The 26,465-nt window shown below is 41.7% G+C and overlaps 1 protein-coding gene across 2 annotated transcripts in view; it reads right to left on the reverse strand.

Moving 5' to 3' along the window:
* ANKS1B (ankyrin repeat and sterile alpha motif domain containing 1B) overlaps window positions 1–26,465 on the reverse strand; it is a 449,770-nt gene that overhangs the window by 16,941 nt on the left and 406,364 nt on the right. Inside the window, exons 20-22 of one of the 2 annotated variants that reach the window (XM_075151680.1) lie at window positions 17,856–17,930; window positions 12,462–12,590; window positions 8,256–8,327 (exon numbers count right to left, since the gene is read on the reverse strand). In XM_075151680.1, coding sequence (XP_075007781.1) covers window positions 8,256–8,327; window positions 12,462–12,590; window positions 17,856–17,930 — 276 coding nt within the window. The remainder of the gene's footprint in view (window positions 1–8,255; window positions 8,328–12,461; window positions 12,591–17,855; window positions 17,931–26,465) is intronic. The other variant, XM_075151688.1, reaches the window with a different exon arrangement.

The following is a 26,465-nucleotide window of genomic DNA, read 5'->3' on the forward strand; positions in this document are numbered from 1 at the left end:
GCTTAAATGGTAAAACGTCCTGAAGAATCTAACAAAATCTGAAGGAAGACCCTAGTCTGATTTGCATGTCTCGGAACAGAGTGGAGAAAGAAATGGTATCCCTGCCAAAAGCAGAGCAAGTACATACCTGTGTGTATGTGCGTGTGTGTCTCTAGAATAGACCTCAAATGAGCCTTTTCATAAAATTCAATTTCAATGCACAGAAAGCACGACAGTGACTGTACGGAAGCTGCAGTACATACGTCTATCAGAATAACAAGCAATATATCCCACATATGCTCATAACCAGACAAAATATTCACAAATATGACAACATCACTTTAATCATCTGGCAACCCAGCAATCATCCAACTTTTGTCCTTTCTTTCTAACCCGACAGCTACACTCAGGAGCTCTTTGTCTCCCATTTTGATTATTGTAATTATCTCCTTCCTCGCCTCCTTAGCAGCAAAATTCCTCTTTTCCTCCAACACGCTATACAAACATGGCTACTAAGTTCATTTATTTTAGCTTTTTGGTCTAATTTGCACTATCCTCCATTTGCCATGAAGGTGAAGCTTCCTGTTGGCAAGGCCACCTTGTACTAACCATCTGGGAGTCCTCTTTCATCTAGAGCAGTAGTTTGTAATTTCATCGTCTCCCTTATCTGCTCCACATTCACCTGGGCTTGTCTAGAGTAGACCTGATCTTTAGTATTTAATCGAGGTTGTGAACTGCCAGAAGACTGTATCTGAGTGAAATAGCTCATGAAGATACTACTAAATTATAGCTGGCAAATTAGGAAATGAATCAGAGACTGATGGGCATTTGTAATTTATTAAGCCAAACTGGCTCAGCTGGTAAGGGGCAGGGGATGTCCCGTATCAGCTTGCAAACCATACAGACCCCAGGATTTGTGCAAAGGTGTTCTGGAAGACTATAGTCCAGTGTAGAAACATGATTTTGGGAAACAATTCTGCACTTGTACCCTCATTGCAACAAACAGTTGGGGAGTGGAATAACATCCTTTGTTATTATGACAGTGCTGTCATGAAAAACACACAGCTCTATTCCCCCTGCTCGACTCCCAGTGATACAGTAACTGAAGTCCACCATATAATTATTATTTCCAAGCAGTTTGCAGACTTCAACAGTTTTGAGTTGTCATGGTGAGCTCATACTATTTGCTTGTTGTTCCTTTCTTTTTAATGGAGGAGGTGGCTGCCAGGATGTGTAACGCGTTTTCAGAGATACAATATGAATACATTTCGCTCAGGCACTGTAACTGCTTTGGCTCTAAATTCTAGGATGTTGAGATGAGTCCCACAGCTTTCATGGTCAGACATTTCACACCTCTGTGCAGGCCAAGTGGGCATCTCTGCCTGTGCCTGTGACCAGAATCTGAGCAGACAGTGGGACACAGGAGTCAGTATTCCTTTTCCTTGGGCTTTTCAGGTTCTAGCCACTGTATCAACTCCGTGAGGACATGATGAGATGACAAAATATTCTTGTCCATCTGGTGCCTCTATGGGAAGCGTATGGACTTGAGCCAAAGTTATAGGAGCCACAGCTGAAGGCTGGCACTGGATGTCATGTGCATGCTGACATATGGTCTAATGCTCCAAGGCATGTTCATACCATAGCAGTAGGATTAGATTTTATCTCATGTAGAAGCAATCATAGTGACAGGACCCTGTCTTTGGGCAAGTGCTCACTAGCCTGGAACTGGTCATAGTTCCCATGAACTCCATCGTTTCCGACTGTGACTTTGGCTCTCTGTTTTAATACACTTCTTTAGGAGAATCATCTGGATGAACAGCAAGCATATTCTAGGCTCGTTGCCACTGCCTGTCTCTGATCAGCTGGTCATCTACATAAGGACAGATGTGCATGCCCTGTCTCCTCAGGTGCACTGCTCCTGCAGCGAGGAGTCTTAATGCTGCACAGTCTGCAATGCCAGAGAGACTGAGCTTTGGTCCCACTTCTGAAATACTTCCTACCAGACAGGTAGATGACTATGTGGAAGTAGGCCATGTGTAGCTCAAGAACCATAGAGCAAGCTTGACTGCAGACACAGGAAGATGGAAGAAAGCATGACCATCCTAAAATCTAATGCGACATATGTTCAGCTTCCCCAGACCCCACAAAAGACACAGAACCTCTTTTTCTTCAGAATAAAGAATATCAGGAATAGCAGCCTCGCCTGTATTTTGATGCAGCTGCTGCTTCATCCCCTCAGCACCCAGAATGGAGATCCGTCCAGTGGAAGGAGGTGGAAGGCATCTTCTGCATAATTGCCTAGTTATTACAGTGCTTGCTTTTAAGGTCTGGATTTAAGACCTTTCTGAGTTTCCATCTGAACCCACTGCTGCCATTATGCAGGACAGTGCAAAACCCCTGAATATCCCTGGACAGGGCTGCTCCCAATTCCTCCTTCTGAAAGTGGTCATAAAGGGATGCAAGAGCAGTGGTGCCAGACAGAGCGAGCAAGTGCAAGCTTGCTTCTGATCTTGTTTATGAATTTTCTTTAGTTTCACTGAAAAAACCACCATACTCACAAGCAACTTTAAACAGGTTTCCATAGTATAGTACCACAAATTGTCTTAAGTGGGTAAAGCATTTCCACTTGTATTTTGATTTTGAGCTAAAGGCTGTGCAGAACTGCTAAACATTTACTTAGAATATAAACTAAAATCCAACTGATTTGAGATCCACCCAGCCAGTGTGCCTAACAAATCAAGGTAATTAACAATGGCTTAAGAGGCAGAGGACTTTGTTCTATGAATAAAGCAATATAAACTAGCCGTTTATTTTTAAAAAGCAAATACAAAACCTGTAACAGGACAGGGCCTTTAACCCTTTCAAGACAGGATTGTACTGCAATACCTTGTTCTGTGCAGAACTGAGAGCGCTAATGCAACACTTTTGAATACTCCTGCAGTGTACAAAACATGGTATCTCTGTGCGCACACACACACGCAAAGCAGCTGAAAAGAAATTCAGGAGCACACGTAGAATGGTGTCCGAGTAAGATGCTCACACGTTCACTTGATATACTGTAGCACACGGTGTAATCCAGCCCACTCTCAAAATGCTTTCATCTCATCTATTTATTTCCTGCCAGGAGAAAACGGGATACACTGGTACTTCTACTTTGCCACGCTGACCACTTTCATGTACTTGTATATACATTCGTAACTGGATTACTCAGCTTTCATACAGCGGCCAAAATGAAACCATGCTAATTTTTAGGTTTTATTGCATATGTAATTATACTCGATCTTGCAAATATACAGTAAAAAGACATTATTCAACTATGCCAAGTCACTAACAATTCCATACATAAATTTTGAGTACAAGTTTATGAGCCTGCAAAATCTTAAGTTTTCATCTTGGCTTTTTATTTTTGCAAATGAATCTGCTAATTCTGTCCTATAGTGTTTTTTAATAGCTATCTGAAGACTGTAGCTGGCAATTTTACTATTCAATCATGTACTGGAATCCACTTCACTATGAGAATCTGAACATTTTCCCATACTGATAGCAACTATTAATTCGAAATGGCATCAGACTGCACATTTCAAAATATGTATTGGTACCACCTACTATCATACCTGTAAGTCTGTTACTTATTTAAGGCTTATGAAGCCTCACTAAACAGTTCCTTTTGAGTGAATCACTTTGACAATATCATGCATGAGATGAAATTGAAATAAAATGTCAAAGTTCACATTTGGCCAGTTAGTTTTGAAGCCAATTTTGAAACTACAATCTGCACTGTAAAAAATATTAACTAACTTCTCTCCATCCAAAAGGCTTAAAAATGCATCACTTACACAATTTAATACCTCTTGGAATAAGATAGCATCTGTAATCCCTCTGGTACGAGACTGTTTACTTCTCTACAATTAGTGGATGCCTCCAAGCTACATCATTCATACGAACATTGCACTGGGGATGCACCTGCAACTCATCTACTTGAGAATGAGAGATTTTTTGCTTTTGCAATATCTGTACGCACTCATCTGCTGCTGAAAGGGCAGCACATCCCTCCTGCACCTTGGATTCCTTTCAGCCACAGAGTTCAAGGACATACAATCTTCTGAAGAACATGGGATGGCATGATGTGGATGTGCATAAGGACTGAACATCTTTAAGATCTCCCACTACTTCTTTTTTCCTTTTGAGTAATATCCATGTGCCCGTGCCACCACAGGCCCTCCCAAAGCAGTGGCCACACAAGAGAGACAGAGCTACAAGAGAACAGAGACCGAAGAATCTAAATTCTCAAATACAGTATTTGATCCTAACATGGTATTTGCCTGGCTAGTTTCACTAGGAGGCCTATGGAGGACATTTCTACTTTTGGGGGAGAAATGAAATGGAGATTGAAAAGTAGAAGGGGATTAGCAGAAACAAGGAGACTACCATCTATATCCAGGTCCTCCTTTGTTATGTAAGAAGAAACGAGGAAGGAATGCTCCAGACCCTGTCTATTTTCAGTGAAAGTGTCAACTCTGCTTCAGCTTCCTCTCCAGAGATAAGAGAAGCAGATTTTGTAACAATTCCAACTTTGACATTTTGGTCTTAAGTCAGCATGATATTTAAACACCTGCTTTGTGAATAGAATTATGTTGCTCGTTCCCCAGAACTTTGACTTGAAATGTAAGAACCTCTTTTCTAACAAGAAAACCTTTAAGAAAGATACTTAATATTCAGGAAGGTGGCAGCATCCGAGAACAAAAATCTAAGTTCCCTACTGCTGCAGTAAATATCTGATTGGTTCAGACTGTGCAGTTGGTGTACGTAACATTAGTGCTTTAACATTATTGCAAGAAAAGAGTCTACCTTGCTGCTGCGCTCATGCCAGTAAGTATAAAACTGTCCCTTTCCTACCTGGTTAAGGAATTCAGATGTGTAAATGCCAGCTGGAGTCTACTGTAGAGAACAAGTTTCTTCCTAGCTCCAATTAAACTTTATTCCTTTTCTTTATTTTGATGTAAACACATTTTAGTCTCGCTTCGTGTTCCTATGGTGATTTGAAGTGAAGGCAGTAATCTGATTGAAAACAGAACTTGTAATATTTCCTATTCCACGCTGAGAAAGATGAAAGCTCTTAAGTTCTTGAAGGCATCTCTCAAATATAATTAATAAATCTATTCTGGCCAGGACAGCAAGATTTAATCTCCAAGTAGCAAAGGTCAGTTTACAGCAGGTGGGGAACAGAGATAAGGAGACAGTGCTGTCGACTGCAGAAGAAGTTTGTGAGAGAAAATAGCTGGAAACAAATAGGAAACCATAAAACATAAATCCATCCTTGGAGCGCAAATATATGAATGGAAAAATAAAGTATAATCCCTCTAATAGGCACAGTTCTTGCCAAATATCCATAATTTTGGATGGCTGCAAGAGTCTGCTATTTGGGTGGGAACAAAAGGCCTGTATAACCTTGACCCCCGTGCTGAGCTCAATCTATTGCATCAGCGTGATTTTCCCCAAACAAATCCATCATCCACCCTGCTGGAGCACACTGCTGCGCAATGCTGAGCAGCTCAGTGGATAGCCAGGAAGGGTTATTAAGACAGAGGTTCCCAGGTTTTGTTTGGTTGGTTTTTTTAACCAAAACCATCAGTTGCAATAACTGAAAGCACAGGAAGCATCTACAACTAACAGGGAGGGATCTGCAGTCAGCAAACATGTCATTTTTGTTGTTTCTCTGTATCTATGAATGATTAAGGAAGCTCAAGATACTTTTCTTCACTGATAGGCTTCTTTCGCCCTTGTGCATCTGCTGACTGGAAGACATCCAGTGAATATCAACGCTTTTTTGAGCAGCATTGGGTTAAAGATGGGAGAAGCTAAAGCTACATTGACAGAAAAATTAGGTACCTAATTTTCATACATTCTCCTTAAAAACCATTATGTGGCTGACTCCAGAAAGATTAAAGAATTGCGGGGAAGGACGTCAACATGGTACAAGGTTATATGTGACGTACTCCCCCCCAGCATGTTTCAGATTGCATCATGCTATAGATTTGAAATATATAAATGAAAAAAAAACCCCTAAAATTAAAAAATGTTGCTCTATCACATTAGTACAACTCTGTGTAAAAATCTTACTGACTCTAAAGACACTGAACAAGTGGACAGAATTCAGTACCTGAGAAGCAGGCAAATAATTTATCAAGCTTTTCACTTCTTTTTTGTAAGTGAATGTCCCTTTCAGTACATTTAAAGTAAAATGTAACTGTAAAAGAAGCCTCATTTTCAATGACAACCTGAAATACAACCTTAAGTACTTAAATACAAATACAATGACAAACTTAAGTACTTTAATACAATAATGAACATAAAGGCAAGACTTCAGGATGACTTAGGACAACCTGGACTCCCAATTCATAGACACCAACTTTCAGAACACAACCAGAGGGAGAAAGTTTTGGAAAAAGATACATTTTTCTCACTGGGAAACTTAAACTAAAACAATAATCTGTTCCCATTAAGTCAGTGTTTTTTGCTTCTGACTTGAATAGGAATATGATTAAAAGGACTACATAGAAAGAATTGATGAAATCCTGATTAAAAACTGTTTTATTCAAACCTCTTTGCAATAAAAACCCCCCAAACCAGAAAATAAACATTCTCACAGCACAATGTTTTCAAAAGAGAATGTGAAAAATGCATGAAACCCCATCACTGTATTATGTAAGTGCCCTGTATGGCACTATAGACTATTAGTGCAACTCCATTGTTTTTATAGAAAAATTGTATTTTAATTAAATTTGTTTTCAAACACTTGATTTTTCAGGTATATAACTTAAATTTGCCAAATTTATTACTTAAAAAGAATATCTTAAAATGGCTATAAATCATTTCAAGTGACTTTTTCGATGTCAAGCTTCCTAGTTCAGTCAAATAACTTACTGAAGTTGTCATATGCTACTACGGTGTCAAATTCTGCCCTAAGATCTGCACAGGCATATGCCTAAAAAATTGAACTGCTAAGCCTGACAGTTTGAAAACTGGATGGGAAGATGCTATGCTTGCAGCCTCAGTTAATTCCCCAGAACACATGTATGTGACTGTAGATCCCTCTGTGTCAAGTTGTTGGGGGTTTTTTAGAGGAGTTTAAGCCCAGGTAAGGAATGATTAGCATGTAATTAGTTGAAAAGCCACAGATCGTCAGGCAATCCAGTAAGCGTGAATTACTGCCAGCCCTTAGCTAAAACAGCTTGTACAAAAGCCTGTACAAAAGCTGCAGATATGTAACCAATAGGAAATGGTTGTCTGATTGCATGAATTTTACACATCTTCCAGCTTTCTAATTGATCCGAATGCTACGTCTAGAGCTCAGAGGCATCTTGCATAAAAGACTTATGATCCACAGAAGAATGGATTTCGCTCGTTCATCTATATAATTTTACACGTTTGGTAGATTACCCAACAATTATATTCTTCATTAATTAATCATGCCAGACCATGATACGTTCGCCATCTCTATGAGCAGGTGCGTTCTTATTACAACTACAGTTGGGAATAAATCGCGTAGCTGGCCTGTGGCTTGTTTTGAGTTTTCCAGCAGCAGTATGTTTCTTGGAGATAGACTGAGACTCATCATTGTAATTTTCTACAAACCAGTATCAGGCCAAAGAGCCACAGGAAAATATATTCTTACCAGTTTGAAGGAAACCTAACTGCTTTTCCACCATCAGGTGAAACTGAATTAGATCCCTTTTCATCCTTCAATCAATAAGCATGTAAGTAACTCATAGTTAATGGGAATACTGATGAGAATAAAAGCATCCACAAGATTATGTGACTGTAGGATTAGACCATACGTAAAAAACAATGGCTTTGGAAACATGTTAATATATTTACTAGTACATTTTTTCACGTAGTAATTCTATCTAGATTATCATATACAAGCTATAAATTCTGTTGATAAAAGCAATGTGATATGGGCACATTTAAAGTGTGTGGAAAGTACTTTGAAACATACTCAAAGATTCAAGCAAAAACATAACGCATACATTTGTTTTTTTCTTAGATACAACATGCAAAATAAAAATCTACCTTTAAATTTTGGTATTACTTGAAATTAAATAAAAGGCAGAACAGACTTCCCACTGAATACCGATTTAAATGCAAGGGCAATGGAAAACAAATAGGCAACATTATAAACATTACAAAAGCAAAAAGGACACAGTACAAATAATCACAAGTTGATAATATTTAATATTATGATGATAGAGAAAGGAGTAGGTTTACTAACTTACCCTCATCTTTGCACATGCATCCTGTGTTGACTCTGTGCCTCTTAACTCTTTTACCAGCATAGAACCTAAATACTAAAATAAAAATCCATTAAACTTAATTTAAATAAAATTCCAGAACAGACAAACATCTGACTAAAAATGCCTAAAAAACCATAGTGGTAGCAGTCAACTTCATATATTGCTTTAGAGGTTTTTTTTTTTACTCTGCAGTTCTCTGATAAATCATTTAAACCACTGTGTTAATCAACCTAGGAAACAGCAAACAAGTGTATTGAATCAGATGGAACCCTTTGGAACAGTATCTGAAAGCTTCCAACTTATCACCTTAGTCACTCAAACAACAAGCAAATACTACAGATTCCATCTTAAAAAAGCCATTTGATTAAAAAATGGAGAAATCTGCTTTTTTTAGCTGCCATCTGCCAAACTCATATTGCTATGTGTGCAATCACGTGGACGAGAAGGCCGGCAGCGATGTTAACCTCTGTGTACTCAATCTGTAACTAATTTATGTGCAAATAGCAGAGCCCGATGTCAGCAAACAGAGAAAATAAATCTGAACTGAAAACTAGTTTAAACCATTATTTCTTCCTAAGAAAAGGCTGACCCTGAACTATTATTTTGAAGCCTTTACTGATCTGAAGGGGGGCTGGGTGAGAGGAAGCAGCAGGGTGCGGGTGCTGGGTCCTGGCTCAGCTCGCTGAACCGCGCTCTCAGAGGAGCCTGCTCGTCCCCGAGGGTACGCAAGACTGCCTCACTGACACATCCCCTTTCCTACCTGCCTCCTCCTCACTATGTCACTTGCTGGCATGTGCAGTTTGAGCCCTCCTGCACCCTCTCAGCAGGCTCTGCTCCTCTGGATTTGTTCCTCTGGGGTCTCAGCACCTCTCTACACCACGTTTGAATGGCGCTGCTCCTCCAGGGATGGAGCTGGCTGCATCACCCCTGCCGTTCCCGCCTAGCGGCGAGCGGTCTTGTTACTGCTAACAGGGCTGTGCGAGAGCCACGCTCTGCACTTCTATAGACACTACAGGCATGTGCATTTGTGGACGTGCACATGTTCGTATAGCTCTGTGCAAACAGGATGTTTCTGTATTTCTATATGGTGTCACATGCAAGTCTGGCTTAACTGGGGAAAGAGGACAGCAAGCCAGCCCTCGTCTTCTCCTCCCCAGGCAGAGAGATGTCTCTCTTTGCATTCTCACTGCAGCGCAATGACATGGCTTCTCTTAAGTCTTCAGTACTAAGAAGGCAACTCGGGAGCTGAAGAGAAGTCATGCCACTGCTGAGAACGGGGTAGATGAGCTGCAGGAGGAGGGAAAGCACCGTGGGCAGGAGCCTCTTCCCAGAGGATGCTGCAGCCCACCACCGCTGCCTGACCCCTTTCATTCTACCACACTGACTCCCCTTGGAAACAGCCTACGCTGACCCAACCACATAGTGAACCAGCTTCATCTTAAACAAGAACCTATAAAAAATAACTTCAGTTACAGCTGAACACAAGCTGGAACTGAACAGAAAGTGTACTGGTTCAACTCTCTGGTCTCCTGACCTAAACTGAGGTGTTTGCTTTAAAGCCTTCAGTTCACACTGTGTATTGCAGGAGTCTCTGACCTGCAAGAAAATGCATAAATATTTCAATGTAGACAGTAGCCAGCACGGTAATTAGTGAGAAACACTTTACAGGGCATTATAAATCGAAGGGTGAGCAACACCAACACTACCAGATAAGCACAAGCAGAAAGGAACAAATGAAGGGCATTCCTGGAGGACTGCAGATGTGAAAGATTCATAAACCAAGCAGCTGTGAGTCCAGCTGGGGGCTCGATGGTGACATGAATAGGGCTTTGGGCATTAATTTGATGGGACGGCTTGATATTGCCCTTGCAGAAGAGCAACAAATTTAAAGCAAGCTCTGAAATTAGAAAATTAGACAAAAGCGTATTGAGTTGAACCGTATCTTTCTCTGGATCCTGCCATCTGACACCTCTGGCATCCTTAGCCTTCTCTGGGAAGGATGCAATTCACTTCTTCAGGTTTTTTATTTTATTATTTTTTTATGGACTACGGCATGACAAGTTGGTATTTCCTTGAAAGCTACCAGTTGGTCAAGCATCAGGGAAAAAAAAGCAGTGCTTTTGAGCTCATGGCAGAACAAGAGGAAGAAAGAGAAGAGACAGGCAGTTCTTGTCCCATCTGCACAGCAGCAAAAAGCCTCAGCTGCAGGCATTCAGAAATGCTTCCCAAGGTGGACTGTGGAATAGCCAAACAAATCACAGAGGTACTGTCCAATTTAGTTGTCAGAAAAATCTGAAATTCTAGGAGGGAATTTTGCTTTCCTTTGATTTGCAGTGCTTTTGGAAATGTTCCTTCTCAAAGACCCAGAGCATGTGGGAGTGACGCAGAAGATATCCAACAGTTCAACTGAGTACGTGGCATACAACGAAAGCTGCCCCCGTTATAAATTCTAAGCCAGGGTTTTACTCTATAAGGCCAAGGTCAATACAGCTCAGGGACTGAGACAACGAAGTGATACACGGTCCTTAGGAAAGGAAGTTGCTTCCTTAATCACCAGTAACTTGGATATTTTGATTTGGTGATTCCTTAATCACCAGTAACTCGGATATTCCTGGTCATCCCAACTTCATTTCTTTAATGATCCACACACCTTCCAATCTACTACAAAGGTTACATCTGATTATGAATTTACTGCTGGATCAAGTAATGAGACAAGAGACACTCTTGAGATAAACTTGTTCACTTTACTGAAAACTATGAAAAATATTTAAAGAACTAGAGGTCACTAAGCTTCCTTTTCAATTTGAGGCGCTGCACAGGAGGAGAGCAAGACTGAGAGCAGGCGAGCTGGACCTTGACTGTGACTTGCTGAGGAAGGCAGAGGTTCTAGTTACTGTCCGGGGACAACCACTGCATTCATGGCAATTTCTACCCCATGAAGGTCTGATGGAAGATACAGACGTGCTCCAGCGAGACAGGCCTGTAACACCCCTTCTGCCCCTCCTCAGTGGGAGCCAGGCTCTGTCTCACCTGCACTTAGTTTCTAATTCCTACCTTTCCAGATATGCTTTAAATACCTCCCCACAAAATGCTCCAGTGTTTGGTGAACAGAGCATTATTCTAAAAAGCACTAAGGATCCAAGCTCCTTCAGGTGAAGAGTATCTAAAACCCGTGTCCTGGACAAGTGGTTAACCCCCAGCTATTATGGTAAAGGCACTACAACTACTGAGCCCCTTTCCTTCGTAAAGTAAGTCAGCCTTGCTTAATTAGGTGGCCACCTCCGAAGAGGACACGGTGGTCTGGGAAGCACCTTCAGCAGCTTTAACAGCGCTTTCCAGCAAAGTTGGAAGGGAAAATGTTTAAATAGGTGGGCTGAGGCACCTCTTCAGCTCCCCAGAAGCACCAGCCCCCAATCCCGTTGACGGGGAACTCAAGGCTTCAGAAAAGTGTTTTTCATTTAAAACCCAAAACCTTCCAATATGACTTTCTGTACTTCAGGAGACCTTCCTCTCCTTCAGAAGTGTTTATAACAGTCGAAGAACACTAATTGTCTTCAGCTGTAGAGGGAAGCTCCGTTTCTCCAGGGACGGGAAGTGGGAATCGGTTACAGCTATCAGGAGGTAAAAATAAATACTCCCTGCCCTGAAGGAACTGACTGCTAGTGGTACTTCAAGCAGTCATCAATTTGGGAGAGGTTTGAATGTGCCCTTATCCCATGGATGGAAAACACTGCTTCAGGACCCTGATCTCCATCTTCCCTAGCTCCCTTCCCCAAAAACAGGTGTATAAAATTCAGGCAAGGCAATAATTACTTTTAACTACTGTGCACACGGCATTAACATAGGCATGAGGATCCCATGTTTTGTTATTTTTCCCTAAGTACTAGACAGGGATTTGTGACAGATGAGAAGTAGGGTGTTTGCTCTCTCAGTCACTTCTACACTCAGCCACTTACTCATAGTGTCATTTCTCTAACACTATTGCTGCATGGACTGCAATGTATCACAAAGTTCATAGCAAAAAGTCCTGTGCTTCTCATTTATTACAATTACACTGTTTCAGAGGAAGTGGCCTGTCTCATTAAAAGTAACTGAAAAAATACTATAAATGAAGAAAAACAATAGTCTATCAAAATCTAAGATTAATATATCTACCCCAAATCAACCACTAAATTTATCAACACTTACAAATGCTTTATAATCACATGACTGGAAGATGAGTTTCTCCGGATGATGTTGCCAATATTGTACAGGCGTTGATGCTGTGGCTTCATTTGGAGGTCGCAAGGTAATTGAAGGCTCTCCCCAGTCTCCTGTCTGAAAACCACAATTGTTCGAGATGTAAGACAAGTTGCAGGCAAATGCACTATAAAGTAGCCCTCCATTGTGGTGCTCAATTAACAATAATTTATTTTCTATGCATCGAGCCATGTTACTAAAATAAGGGAATATAACTCCTACAACATTTTTCATGATTTAATTTATAATCCAAAGTCATCTACTGTAGTGTTTAATGAGGCTTTAATTAAATCTATTTGCCTTGAGAATAAAATCATTAGGCACTGGAAATGTTCCTTAAAAATAACTGTTTACAATACATATATGAGGATGAGAGCACTTGAAAAAAAATCATGAGATGCACAAAAATGCCATTCACAAATTCCGCTATGTGTTTTACAAGCTCTTCTACACAGTTAATGTCTTCCATTATCCAGCACATACAACCGATAACTAACTTTCCTAAATGCCTAAATAATTAGGACTTTGCTTTGATCTGAAGACTTATTATACATTCTTCAAATATATGAGGCACTCTTTAATCCCTTTATGAATATTTACTTTGATCACCTTCTCTTGATGTCTCATTGTAGAGTTACTAACATTGCCCTTCCACATCCATCATTCTCATTGATATAGGCGATTGCCTTCCTGAGCTGTCATCTCCCCTCTTTCCTCAAAGCCCTCAGAGAACATGGGTAGGACTGCAGTTTGCTGCCAAATCCCTTCACAGGACACTCTTCTCCCTTCCAAAAAGCGCCAACGCAGGCATCAGTACAGGAACGCCCCCAGCATGGCAGTGCTGGTCTCACCTGCCATTGCGTATTTTCAGATGTGGCTTTTTTGGACCTGGACTGACCTCTGGGTCCTCGGGGGCTCCTTCCACCTTGCAGGCCCGTGCAAAAAAATGATTATTTTGAGTTTTTTTTTCTTTTTAACTGTGATCTGTCCTACTTTTGGTTCACATGTGCCCACGCTGCCCATGTACTCAACACCAGGGATGCTGCCAAAGCAGTGTCGGCTCACTCTAACTGAAAATGACCTGTGGATGGAGTCCTTCTCCTCTTCCCATGCCCTCTCCCCTCTGTCACCAGCCCCACTTCTCCCCCACCTTGTCTGGTCTGGTCTGTCTCTGAATTCCCCTCTCCTGCCCACAAACCTGATCTGGGGATCAGATTTCTCCTTCCTGATCCTCCTTCCTCCCCTGCTTGTTCTCTCTCAAACTATTTTACCCTCTCCTACATGATTATTTCAATTTGGATTATGCTACTTCTTTCTTTACCTGCACTTATCTCTGTGTATTTTCTATGCATGTCATATTGTTAAAATATGTGTTGAAGCTGGCAAGGAATTGTCATCAGCATTTCACACAGAATATGGCTTAAAAGTTTTAAGACTTTTAAAGCAAAAAGAAGTTAAGCATCAAAAACACATGAAAAAATTCTTATCGAAGACAAGTCTGGCAAACTATCACATCCTACTAATTAAATCAGGACAGAGTAAACAAAACAAGTACATCATTTTCATGTGTCACAAAATAATGAAATGACACACATTCGCACAACTCTGCAATGAAAAGCAAGAGATAAATCTGGAAACATCAACATTACCCTGCCGATACAGTAACTTCAAGCAAGTGAACATCATAAAACAAGTTGAACCTAGTTAATCTTGGCACTATTAGCACATCTACAAATTATACAGTATTGTAATTTCTGTTTTGCCTAGTTAAGTTGCCTATATGGATATGACTTCAACCTCAAATTTTGAAAGGAAAGCAGCAGGAGCAATTGCTCTCATTTTTGGCATTCTCTATCCACAGAAATGAATCCTTCTGACCACTAATGTGTATCATATTTAATCTGAAGTGGGAACTTGATTTCTGTAAGAAGCACTTCTCCTTATAAAATAAGGTTTCAATCATATTACAAGGGGTAAGGATCTGCAACCTTATTAGTGGAGTTTGTATTTGACTACAAGAGAAGATGGATTGCCCCCATCACAAATTCTCACAGTGTGCTCAGCTGTCTCTTGCGAACTGTTCAAGGCCATAGCTTACAGACCACTTGAAATAGTCTTTTTTTTTTCCTAATGAAGATACACTCCTGCATGTTCTGTGTAAGGAAGCAGATCTCAGGAGGTACATCCTATCCATTTAGCAAAAGGTTACTACGATGGAACAGGAGTAAATTCAGGACAGAAATGCTATAAAAGTACATCTTTTGACCACTGGTCTTTCCACCGAGGAAGCACGGGGATGGCCGTGAGGTAGGACCAGAATTTTTATGGAGTAAGTGACCCTGGGTAGTGTTCCAAACCCTTTTGTTGCGCTGGTCTGCAGGTGACTTTCCTCGCATGCAGAAAATGGACAGTACTGACAAATTAAGCTGGGTACATAAGGAGTGAAATGAGTACATCATTTTACAGTTTGACTCCCTTTACATGAAAGATATTAAAAACATGGAGAATCGCATTGTTTCTGTCTGTAAATGAAGGGCAGTAACAAGAGGAATAGTGATTACCTCTCATCTTGGTTCAATTTTATAAAGGAGCTAGGAAGCAATAATCACGAGGAAATGAGAAATAATCTTCAACCAGGCTAATAAAACCAGTGTATGAGACACTTAGAGAGGGACTGTGTGGAGATCATTCGTTTGTATCCATTAATTGTTCTATAAATATATACAATCATCCTAGTACCTACTCCTTTTAAATTAGACAAAACAGAATTGGTACGATTGCTGTACGTGTCTCTAGGATTATCTAAACACGCAACACAGCTGAGGTTAAGGGAACACAGAGACACAGGATTTCTGCTGTTCCTGACAGACCTGCACCTGAAGACCTTTCATGTATTTCAGCGTGTCTTGTAGAGGGAGCAGCTACTAAGAAAGGCCACACAAAATTACACATCATAGGTATAGATTATTATGATGGATGAAGAAGACACGTTACAAAAGAAAATTTTATAACTGCGTATAACTGTATCATAAGTGTTTTTTAATATTCAGCAGAACTGGCTTCTGGTGTCCTTTCCTTTTGTTTCTTACCAAACTCCTCAGATTTTTAAACCATACTATTGCTAGTATTCATTACCTATTTAGAGTGAGTTATAACAGGGTAGTCTCCAAAGCCCAGATCCATGAAGATGTTTAGAAGTGTAATTCCTATTACATACTCCCATGCAATTTCCCTTCCTTTTTTTTTTTTTTATTTTAAAGGGAAGAAAGGCTTTTAAACAAGATTTAGACAGCTGAATACTTTCATAAATCTGGGCCTAAAAACTTCTACAGGAAGAGAAGGAGCTCCTCAGCTGACTGACTCTAGTCAGATACCAAAATTCTGAGATTTAGGATGTGATGATGGCAATTAACTTCAGGTAAAATACAAAGTAGGAACATCTTCGACCTAGAGAAGACTTGAAATGACAAGTCTCAAGTCTGGGGTAGAAAAATATGAATGACTAGTAGTTCTAAATTTGAGGAACTGGTGTGGAACAAATCATGGGTGATGTATTCATAAGCACCTGAAACACTTTCAAGCAGTATAGAAATGTTCGTAAATTGCAGTGCAGGACCAACTATGATGTTTGATTTCATTTTTAAAAATAGATATGATAGGATAAGGATTTTCTGGTTTGAATATTTAATTTGCAATTGTAAGAAATAATCAAACATTTAAGCTTATGTATTTTTTATGACATGATATACGTATGGAGATTTTTATCTATCTGATGATGCAGAAAGGCAAGAGATAATTTATTCCTCATCTAACTTTACAGCTCATCAGACAGCTGTGCAATTTATCACGTGGTTTTTGCTGTATTGCCTGTGTTTTCGTATTCTAACCTCCCCATGCCTTTAACCAATGCCTTTCCTCTCTCTGGCCTCAGTCACCTTGAGAAAGAAGATTTTTTGCTCCACATTTTGCAGATAAAGAATTTACAATCACAAAATGGTCTCAAGTCAGGTGCCAGAGTGGTAAAGATCCAATCCTTTTACAGGGACAACTTTTAACCATAAAGGTCATAGCCTTAAAGACCAGTATCTCATGCTCTTGCAGTGCTTCATAAAATGGGCAGATGTGCACTTCTCAGTGCTCTAGAAAGGGACAGATGCTTGATGTCAAGTGAGCTACAGAAGCAGATTACTGCTATTAGGTAATTTTTTACAATTGTTGCACATTTTTCTATCTCATCCCATTCTCTGAGAACTCACATTAAAGGCACCTAGATGCAGAAGTAGTCACAAGCAAGAAGTAATCATCTCAATACAACTTCCATAAAACCTAACACCTGCCTCATCTTCTTATAAAAATGCCAAGTTAAAAACCCTCCATGCTACAGGGGAAAAAAAAAAAAGGCCTGGTTTTGAGCAGCTTGAATGTAGTAATATTTAACAAGGACCACTTCTTATAACTTTTCACCTGTTAAAGCCTCTTGCCTACTTATGGTAACATGCCTTAGTCACCATGACAACAATTGGAGCAAACATAGATATAATGCTTCTGCCTGAAAAATTAGTAATTTTCTCCCGGTAAGAATTTTAAATGTTCTGTGGACCAGCCAAATTCTCATTATTTGCTTACATTTTAATTCCTAGAGCGAGAGAAATTTTTTTAGCTCCTTGTATCTTTGGCTTTTGAAATAATGGAAAGAGGTTCATGGTGTACTTACATTTTAAAAGCTTCTAAAGCTCGGTAGCCAAAACGGCCCCTCTCCGGCAGAAATGCTCCAAGGAGGCAGTTATATGACAGAAATCAGGAGAAATCTACGGCTCCTCTGAAATACTATGCTTAGTGAAATCTGAACGACTGGCTGTCGTCCCTCATGTGCCTCTGTCACAGAAGTGACGAAAATTCAGAGCACCATCAGCATTACCTCTAATTCCCCAAAAGTGTCTCTGCCAACACGGCGTGCTCCTCAGCTAGGCAAAGCCTATAGATTAACACAGAAAGGGCAGCACAACACATTGTGGGGGCGAAACTGTGCAAACTGAGCTGTTTACACGGTTTCTCGCTTTGGAAAAGTGAGCAAACAAAAACATCAGGAACAGAAGTCAAAGCTCCCCCTGAGCGAGACTGCTGCTGGCAATCCCCCCGCGTCCTGTATGTACACCATACAGCCAACAGATGCTAACCACACGGCACGATACACGAATGCGCGCACACATAATCCCAAAAGAGGGCGGACAAGTTACGAACTTTTTTTTGTCATTTCAGCGACGTGACACCCGTAGATAACACCATGGCAACAGACTGTACATCCATAGAGTGACAACATAGCCATTTATCACTGTATCTTACATTATGAACCTGATGAATCGATGAGAAAGGATATCCTGCATTCTGGTTGGTCCAGATCTCACAGACAGAGGACTGCTAATATAAACAGAAAACTACATCTCATCTTGTAAATATTAATGCACCGCAACCGCCAAAAGGCAAGAATAATTAAGAAAAGGTTTGCAATAACATTAAAGAAGGAAGTAAAACAGCTGTTAAAAGTAATTTTTTATTTATTTGCTGACAAAATATTTTTGGACTGACTGGAAGGAAACATAGCTTATTCAGAGACTTTAGAAGAGGTTTCAAACTGTGAGTACAAGAAAACAATTTAGTCAGAAGTGCTGGTGATGTAAAGAGATAAAGTTACGCAGGCATAAACAGAAAATGCAGAGAGCAGAAGAAATATTGGTTACTCTCCATTTTTGGCAGGGAAGAATTTTGAAGTCAACATCTCAATAAAGTTTTGAGATTTGAATCTCTCTCTGTTGGAGACTTTCACAGGGAGAGAGGAAGGGAAAAATCTGGCAATACAGTCAATAGGAAAAATATGTTTTCTTTGTAACAATTACCAGAAAAGAATGCATTGCAATTAAGTGAAGCAGTTGCCCACCATCTCCTTCCAACAACAGTTCCTTTGCATACAAAGATACAGATAATATTACCTTTGGTATTGACCATGACTCCGCTGTATAAATGAAAGGCTTCAGTCTACCTCTTATGTTATTTTACAGATAGTCTGTAGTAGCAAAGCAAAGTAGGCATACTGCAGCATCTCTAGCAAAAGCAATAGAACTAGGCAAGCGTAGCATTCACCAGCATCTTTTACATATTTCCTTGTTTGGACACTCATCAAGAAAGCATCTGTGACACCTCAGCAAAAGCTAAAATAACATTTTACAGTAGCCAGGCAACTAAAACAAAGCATCAGATGTAGGATCTGCCCACAGTATCTTCGGCAGGCAGCAACAAAAGGCAATAAACACACATGAAAGATGCAACTGCAGCATCCAGAATAGATAGCAATTAATATATCAGTAATTTAACAGCAGCAAGAATGCGCATTGCTGGTTCTTGTCAGCAGCAGCAGCAGGAATTTAGCACCGATGCTCAAAACGACCCGAAGAAGTGCAACTCTTCTTAGAAATACGGCTCTTGCTCTTACCTTTTGTAGCCTGAAACCTGGCTGCCTGGCAGGTGACAGACTAGGTTATCGCTTCTGGTTACTGTCAGGGCAGGCTGGCATCCTCTGGACTGACTACCGAGTGCTGCCAGACAGGCTGGTGGCTGCCTAATGTTGTTAATTGCCCCTTATTTCCTTCACGATTTGAAATGCATGCGCACACATCCCTTCTCCCAGCTTCAGTAATTCTTAAACTTTCCCGTATCTGCTTAATTTCTTCTCCCCCATCCTGTTTTCGAAGTTATTTGCTTCTCCTTCATGACGCGCAGGGCTCTATATTTTGATAGCATTAGCTAATAAAAACTTTTACTTTGGTTCACAGTCTTCTACCTCATCCTCTGCAACTTGCTACAAAACAGTCCTCTTCCACGCGATGAACACGTACCCTCAGTGCAAGGCCAGGAGCAAACACCGCTCCGGCTACTTCTGCTGTGCCGTTATTAGGACATTGCATTAGTTGGCACTAATGACCTTTTTTTCTGTATGTCAAGCAAACTGACTTCTGGATGCTCCAGCCGTGCCCATCACTGTGATGCCTACGTTTGTTTGCCTGGGGGGGATTCCTGAATGGGGATCCATGGCAGGAGGTTGTGCCTCCACTTTTCAAGAGAAGAGTAAAAGAGAAGGCACTTCCATGCCAAGTGCAGCATCCCCAAGCATCTGGTAATCAAAAAAAAAATACTGCAGTGCTATTTGGACACACTCACTGTGTCCTGAAAGGAGTAAGGGAAGGCAGCATGGTATTGTATGCTAGAAAATGTTTTATTTCTCCTCGGCGCTAGCGGTGCTGGCATGGGGTTGCCGTGAAGCTTTCATATCATAAAGCCGGTTCTCAGCATTTTGGTAATCTGGAGACAGACAGAGGTGTACGCTTAAATCCTACCCTTAGGGAGCGGTGCGTTACCTCGGCCGAATCGGCCAGGAGCTGGTGCCTGTCCCCGCACAGCAGAGGCGTGCGGGGCTCTCCCGGCAGCGCTGCCTCAGCCGCAGAGCGGCACGGCTGCTGCGCCGACACAGCGATGCTGCGATAGCGGCCCTACCGTGCTGCAGCACGTAAACGCATAAATACGCCAGATACATCTATCAGCTGCTTTGGTGCCAACTCAGGAACAGGTAATGCGACACTGCAGTAAGTATGTATGCAAGCTTTAAGTTGCACCATTTCAAAAAAGGGCAGGGAATCAATCCTTTCTTACACACGGTAATGGTACCCACCCTGCCCCTCCCTCCCCAGCTCATCTTCTCCCAAATGTAAACTCACGGGTTAGCGCACTCCCCCCCCAGGCGTTGGGAGCTCTCAATTTGGTGCCCTTCTCCGACTGGGGGAGTTCACACCTATGTATTTCACCTTCCTCTTTCACAGGTTAAAGCAGCAGAAGACAGGCTGTCTTCAACCCCTTTTATAAATGAAGGGAAACCCTTCTTATTATTTTTAATTCTTTGGAGAAAGAAGAGTGCGTAAAAGCAGATGTTTGGAGCACTCACCTGCGAGAGACAAGTTCTTGGGTCCAGGTCTCTGCTCCAAGGACTGTTCGAGTGAACTGCCCCCATTAGACAGACCTACCTTCAGAATTAAAGGTTTGGAAGATCTAGGATTAAGCTAAATCATCTTTAAATACTTGATTTATTAAATCAATAACAAATCAAGCAGACCAGCAGAGACTGAGAATTTTCCACGACTGTATGAATGCCCAGTCAGAAGGGCACCAGCACAAAACTCATTACTCAGTTCTGCACTCATTAATGTTTGAATGACTAAGGTACTGAAATGCAGTACAGGAGAAACATTAATTTTACAGAAGGTAATGAATTCAAATTCAGAAGCCAACCTTTTCCTTGCACCACTGTAAAAATATTTAGCATTTACTATATACATATTTCATGTCTTCAAAGTGTTGAATTTTTTTAATGAATTATGAAATCCCCAGGAGAAGTACTTAAAGTTGCATACTTCTGTGCTGAAGAGGAAGGAACCAAGGAAAGGAAAGAGGTTAAGTGAGTATCTGAGGCCAGAAAACAGGCAGTAGAAGGGAGAATTGGGATTAGGCTTCAAACACTCATACTTTTCAGCTCCCAAAAAATATGCCCTCAAAAAGAAGGAAAAGAGTTCAGTCTGTGCATGCACTTCCACCATAATAAACATAAATACACTTGGGCACTTAATACCACTGACACAGAGGTTCTGTGAAAAAGAGAGTTTAACAAATAACATTTTCCTAAGTAATACGGTAAAGAGGAGCAAAAAAAATAGCATCAGCTATTGGCCTGTTTAGTATCAAACATGCGTACGAATAACATCGCAACAAGAATCTGCTATTGTGATACCACATTTTTGTGACAGCTATAGATGTCCCATGCATAAAAGATTTCCCCGTCTAGTCAATGTGGGACCCAACTCTGATGGGCAGGAGGGGCAAAGGAAGGGGGAAAGGGCCTGCACAGCTCCTGCCATCTGTGACCCATGATACAGGTGGCTGGTTAGTGGTGTGAGAGGGAGGGAGGGAGGTGAGGCTCCACGTCACCTGCTCTCCACTCATCCATCTCCCTTCCCTTCCCAGCAATCGCAGTTCTGACATGGTCTCCTAATCCCTTTATGTCTGTCTTTTAAAAGAATTAAGGACATTTTCACTTCTCCTATTTATTTAACTTAACCTGCTTGATGTCAAGAAAACTCATTCACGCAAGAAATAGTATTTCTTATTCTTCTTGCTAACTTCCTCTGTGACAGAAAACAATAGGGCATAATCACTTCAGACACCTATTGTAAAGTCAGTAGCCAATCATGTTACAAAGTGTTTGCACATTTCCGTCTGCTTCAAGTCTTTCTAATTACTCATATTTACTGGAAAAGCTATAGGACAGTACATATACAGGTCTTCAAGGTCGTGGAGACAAATTAGTGTTTCATAAGGTGAACAAAATTATCTAAGGAGAACTTACTTTAGGCTTCATCCCTATAGACATGGAAGACTTGGTTGATAATCTGAAAACAGAAAGTACCTGTACTGAAAGTGATCACAAAACAGTAAGATTGATCATGGAAATTATATACTTTCTAAGGAGAAGAAAGGAGGAAAGCAATAGAAAAGAATACCTGGACAGCATATGCAGAAGAAACAGGAGCTGGGTGGAAGGCAGTCCTGATGTATTCAGCACAGCTCAATGAACTTCATTCGATAGCACGTTAGGAGATGTCAAAGATTTACGTAAACTAGGAGCAATTATTGTCGGAAAGTCATAGAAGATACTAAAAGGACCAAAGAAGGGCTAGAAGAATACTTAAGATGGGAGAAAAGGAAGATTCGGAAATTTATAGCCAGCCTAACTGCAGGGACCAGCAAGTTACTAGAAAAATTGTTTAAAAATCCAGTCACCATCCACTGGTCCTCGTGGCCTATGAGACCTTCTGACTTTGCTCCTGGCCACCTGAAATAAACACTTAGGAATATGTGCATGTATGTGTGTATATCTACGGAGGATAACAAAGAAAAAGCATGATCTTGCCTGTCATGTGTTACCCGACAAGAAAAATTCAAGATGTTTATAATGAGGTTGTTCAGTACGAATCATCTCAGATCAAATTTCCTTCCTTTGTTGGAAAACTGGCCAACTAAATCAGCAGCAGCAAGGAGAAGCCCAGCAGGACTTGGACACCGATGGTGCAACTCCCGATGCAGTGACACGTGACACACCCCATACACAAAATAGCTTCAGTCAAAATGCAGTGGTTGCACAAGAAGTTGAAATGCACGTTTAGAGAATAATTATTGGTATTGAAGCACAAGTGGACTGGAACACGCCGAGGGAATCTGCAATGGCCTGCTCCATGCCATGGCTTGGAGGAGAGCTCAGGCTCTCTGGGGAGGATCCAGGAGTCAAAGACTTTCCAGAACAGGGTAAGAACTGAAAATGGATTTGATGAACTACAGAAATCAGTTAGACAAAATTCAGTAAGACAAGACAACTCCTTGGGAAAGTAAGATTAAACACATAAATAAAATAGCAAACAAATTAGGAGAGTGATTTAACGGGGAGGTGGGGAGAGGACACAAAAAGATTTGGAAGTTTTAGTAGACTTCAAATAAAGTCTTGCAAAAGAATAAGCAAATAAATCACAGGATAATTCAAGTTGGCAGGGAGCTCAAGAAGTTTCCATTTCAACCCCAGCTCAAAGCAGGATCAGCTGTGAGATGAGACTAGGTTGCTCAGGGCTTCATCCAGTCAGGTGGGCTGTTGTGGTTTAACCCCAGCTGGCAACTAAGCCCCACACAGCCGCTCGCTCACTCCCCCCACAGTTGCATGGGGGAGAGAGTCAGAAGAGTAAAAGTGAGAAAACTCGTGAGTTGAAATAAAGACAGTTTAATAGGTAAAGCAAAAGCCGCGCACGCAAGCAAAGCAGAACAAGGAATTCATTCCCTACACCCCATTGACAGGCAGGTGTTCAGCCATCTCCAGGAAAACAAGGCTCCATCACACGTAACAGTGACTTGGGAAGACAAACGCCATCACCTCGAACGTCCCCCCCTTCCTTCTTCTTCCCCCAGCTTTATATGCTGATCATGACGTCATATGGTATGGAATATCCCTTTGGTCAGTTGGGGTCAGCTGTCCCGGCTGTGTCCCCTCCCAGCCTGCTCGCTAGTGGGGTGGGGTGAGAAGCAGAAAAGGCCTTGACTCTGTGTAAGCACCGCTCAGCAGTAACGAAAACATCCCTGTGTTATCAACACTGTTTTCAGCACAAATCCAAAACATAACCCCATAGTAGCTACTATGAAGAAAATTAACTCTATCCCAGCCAAAACCAGCACATCACATCTTGAAAACCTCCAAGGACAGAGTCTGGACAGCCTCTGTGAGCAACCTGTCCCCCGCCTTGCCTGTCCTCCTGCAGAGGAAGTTTCTCTTGCCACCCAGTCAGCACCTTTCCTCTCTCAGTTTTTGTACCCAAAATCACCTTTTCTCCAGCCAGCCCTGGTTCCCCAGCCTCTTTTCAGGAGGTGCTCCAGCCCCCAACCATCTTGGTGGCCCTTCGCTGAACTCCCTTCTCCTAAATAAAAAAGGAGGTATTTAATAAAATTAGCATATTGTAACACATGGGAAGGAACTTTTGTGCCATACACAGCCACCAGCGAGGTCTCATATGGGGTGGCGTCCAGTTTTAGCCATTGCAATTCAAGGAGGATGGAGGCACACTGAGGGAATCCAGGAGAGAGCAACAACAACAAGAAGAAATCTAGAAAACACCAGGGCATGGCCCTGGTTAGGTAATGTGGGTCCCCAACAGTCTGTTCACCCCTGAGTTGGTCCGAGAAGTTTGTTGGTGACTCCTGATCTTCTGCTGCCTTCTCCACCTCTCCCTGGCAAGGCTCGCCTTCTCCCGCACTTCCACGTCGCAGAGCCGGTGCATGTGGAGAAGAGGAGCTGCTGAACATAACCTCCAGGCTTATTCCCCCGCCGTCTCTTCCGCTGTCTCACCGCAGGGCTGAGCCCCGGGAAATCGCTCCCATCCCCTGGCACTGCAGCCCCAGCGAGGCGGAGAGGGAAGGAGAGAAACAGCAGCAAACCCCGCTCCCTTTGATGCACGTTATCTAACTCGCTAACCATAATTCAGTCTAGCTCTAGAAATGAGGAGAATTTTGGATCATATCCCAGAAAAATCACTCTTGGCATGGCGAACAATCTTTAAAGGTGCAACAGCTGAAAGAAACAAATGAAAATCGAATGAATGGGGCTGTCTGGCCCCTTTTGTAATCGTCACTCCAAATGTTTTAGGACTGTGGGAGAACAGTTGTGCCGCCTCAATAGATGTTGCTTCCCCAAATGTTCCCAGAGCTCTGGGGAAAGCTTGCCTTACCGGCAGGAATAATCACAGATCTTTCTTCGAAAACAAGATCTTCAGGGACAGAGAGTGAAATTTGAAGTGTGTTTCTTTTAGAGAAGCAGAAATTAGAAATAACACTTCTTATTAGAATAAGTATATGTGTTTTGCATTGGTATATTTCTTTTGCTTCTCCTGAAAATACTTTACATGAAGATTTCCAGAAAATCGCTTGCCACCTTGGAACAGCTTTCTTGCAGGCAGGCAGTGAGTGACAGGCGTGAGCAGCGACACCACGCTCCGGGTCAGTGCACCCTGTCAGCAGCTCCCAGCGAGGTTTCACAAGAAGGTGCGTGCCACGGCCAGCACACCCAGGGAAGGGAGACGGTTGGCCCAGGACCACAGCGAGCCTCCAAAGACTATTCCCTCCAGCCGGTGGCAGGGAGAGAAGGAAAGCCAACCTCCCATGCCAGGGTCGATGCCAGGTCCTGTGCACCTCCACCTCTTCCTCCACGCAGAGCCACGCTTTGCACATTTTCCTCTGACGAGAAAAGACTAATAACACAGCTGTGCTTCTCTCTCACCCAGCTGACACCCTCCTTCATGCGATGGCCACCTTCTCTGATCAGCAGTCGGTTTTCATTTGATTTCGATCCAGTAGCCCAGGAGCTGGGTTCCTGCTGGGGAGGACCGGCGGAGGGTCTTCCCGGGGGTTTGCTAAGGCTTCGGCTGCCCTGCCCGGCTCCTGGAGGTGCAGCTTGACAGGCGCAGCTCTGGCCCCGCGACCCGTGGTGAGCAGCCAAGCCTCTTCTGATTGACAACGCCCCTTCTGCTGGTGCTGCCAGCTACAAGCGCACCCCAGCCTTTTAGCCTTGCATAGAGGATACAAACTTCTGAACAAATACCACCAATAAAGGTTATGAGACTTTGGTCCCTGAACATTAGTACAGGTATCTACATTTTACCTCCCCAAAAAAACCCCAACAAAAAAAAAGTGGGCTCTTTCAGAAGAGCACCCCAAACTCTAAGTACAACTTTCTTCCAGCAGCTCAAAAATGTAAATGTTAAATATTAAAATTCAGCTTTGACTCTGAAATATTCAGATTTTCAATAAGAATAGTTTATTTGACAGTAGAAAGTACCTTGTCTTCTCCATTTTTCATACAGTCCTCCTCCATTTTTCATACAACCTTTCCAACGTAGAACTTCTAGCTCATAAGACTGAGTGTGAAAAACAATAAATTAATAAAGAACATCTGTCCCCATCTTGAAAAGAACATCTGTCCCCTTCTTGGTGTAGTATTTATGGCTTTAGTTTGGATCATTAATACTAAATATAGAAGCGGCTTCCTTAATTCCATATGCTGAAGCAGCATGTAGGTATGATCCACATCCCACGACTTCATTTCTAAAATGCTAGCTTCTGTAACATTCTTGAAAAAATTGTCTCCTTCTATTCAGGCAGAAATTACTTAGGTTTTTCATACTGTCTTTATCAGTTTACTTGTCCATTAAATACACAATACTCAAGAGATTTACAGATGAAAGTGTGCTGAAATTTACAGTTCAAGATATAGCCCTCTATGGCATTTGTAGCTATCTGAATTAAAAAGACAATTCTCAGTAGCGT

The sequence above is a fragment of the Calonectris borealis genome, chromosome 1 (assembly GCF_964195595.1).
Source record: "Calonectris borealis chromosome 1, bCalBor7.hap1.2, whole genome shotgun sequence".
NCBI lineage: Eukaryota > Metazoa > Chordata > Aves > Procellariiformes > Procellariidae > Calonectris > Calonectris borealis.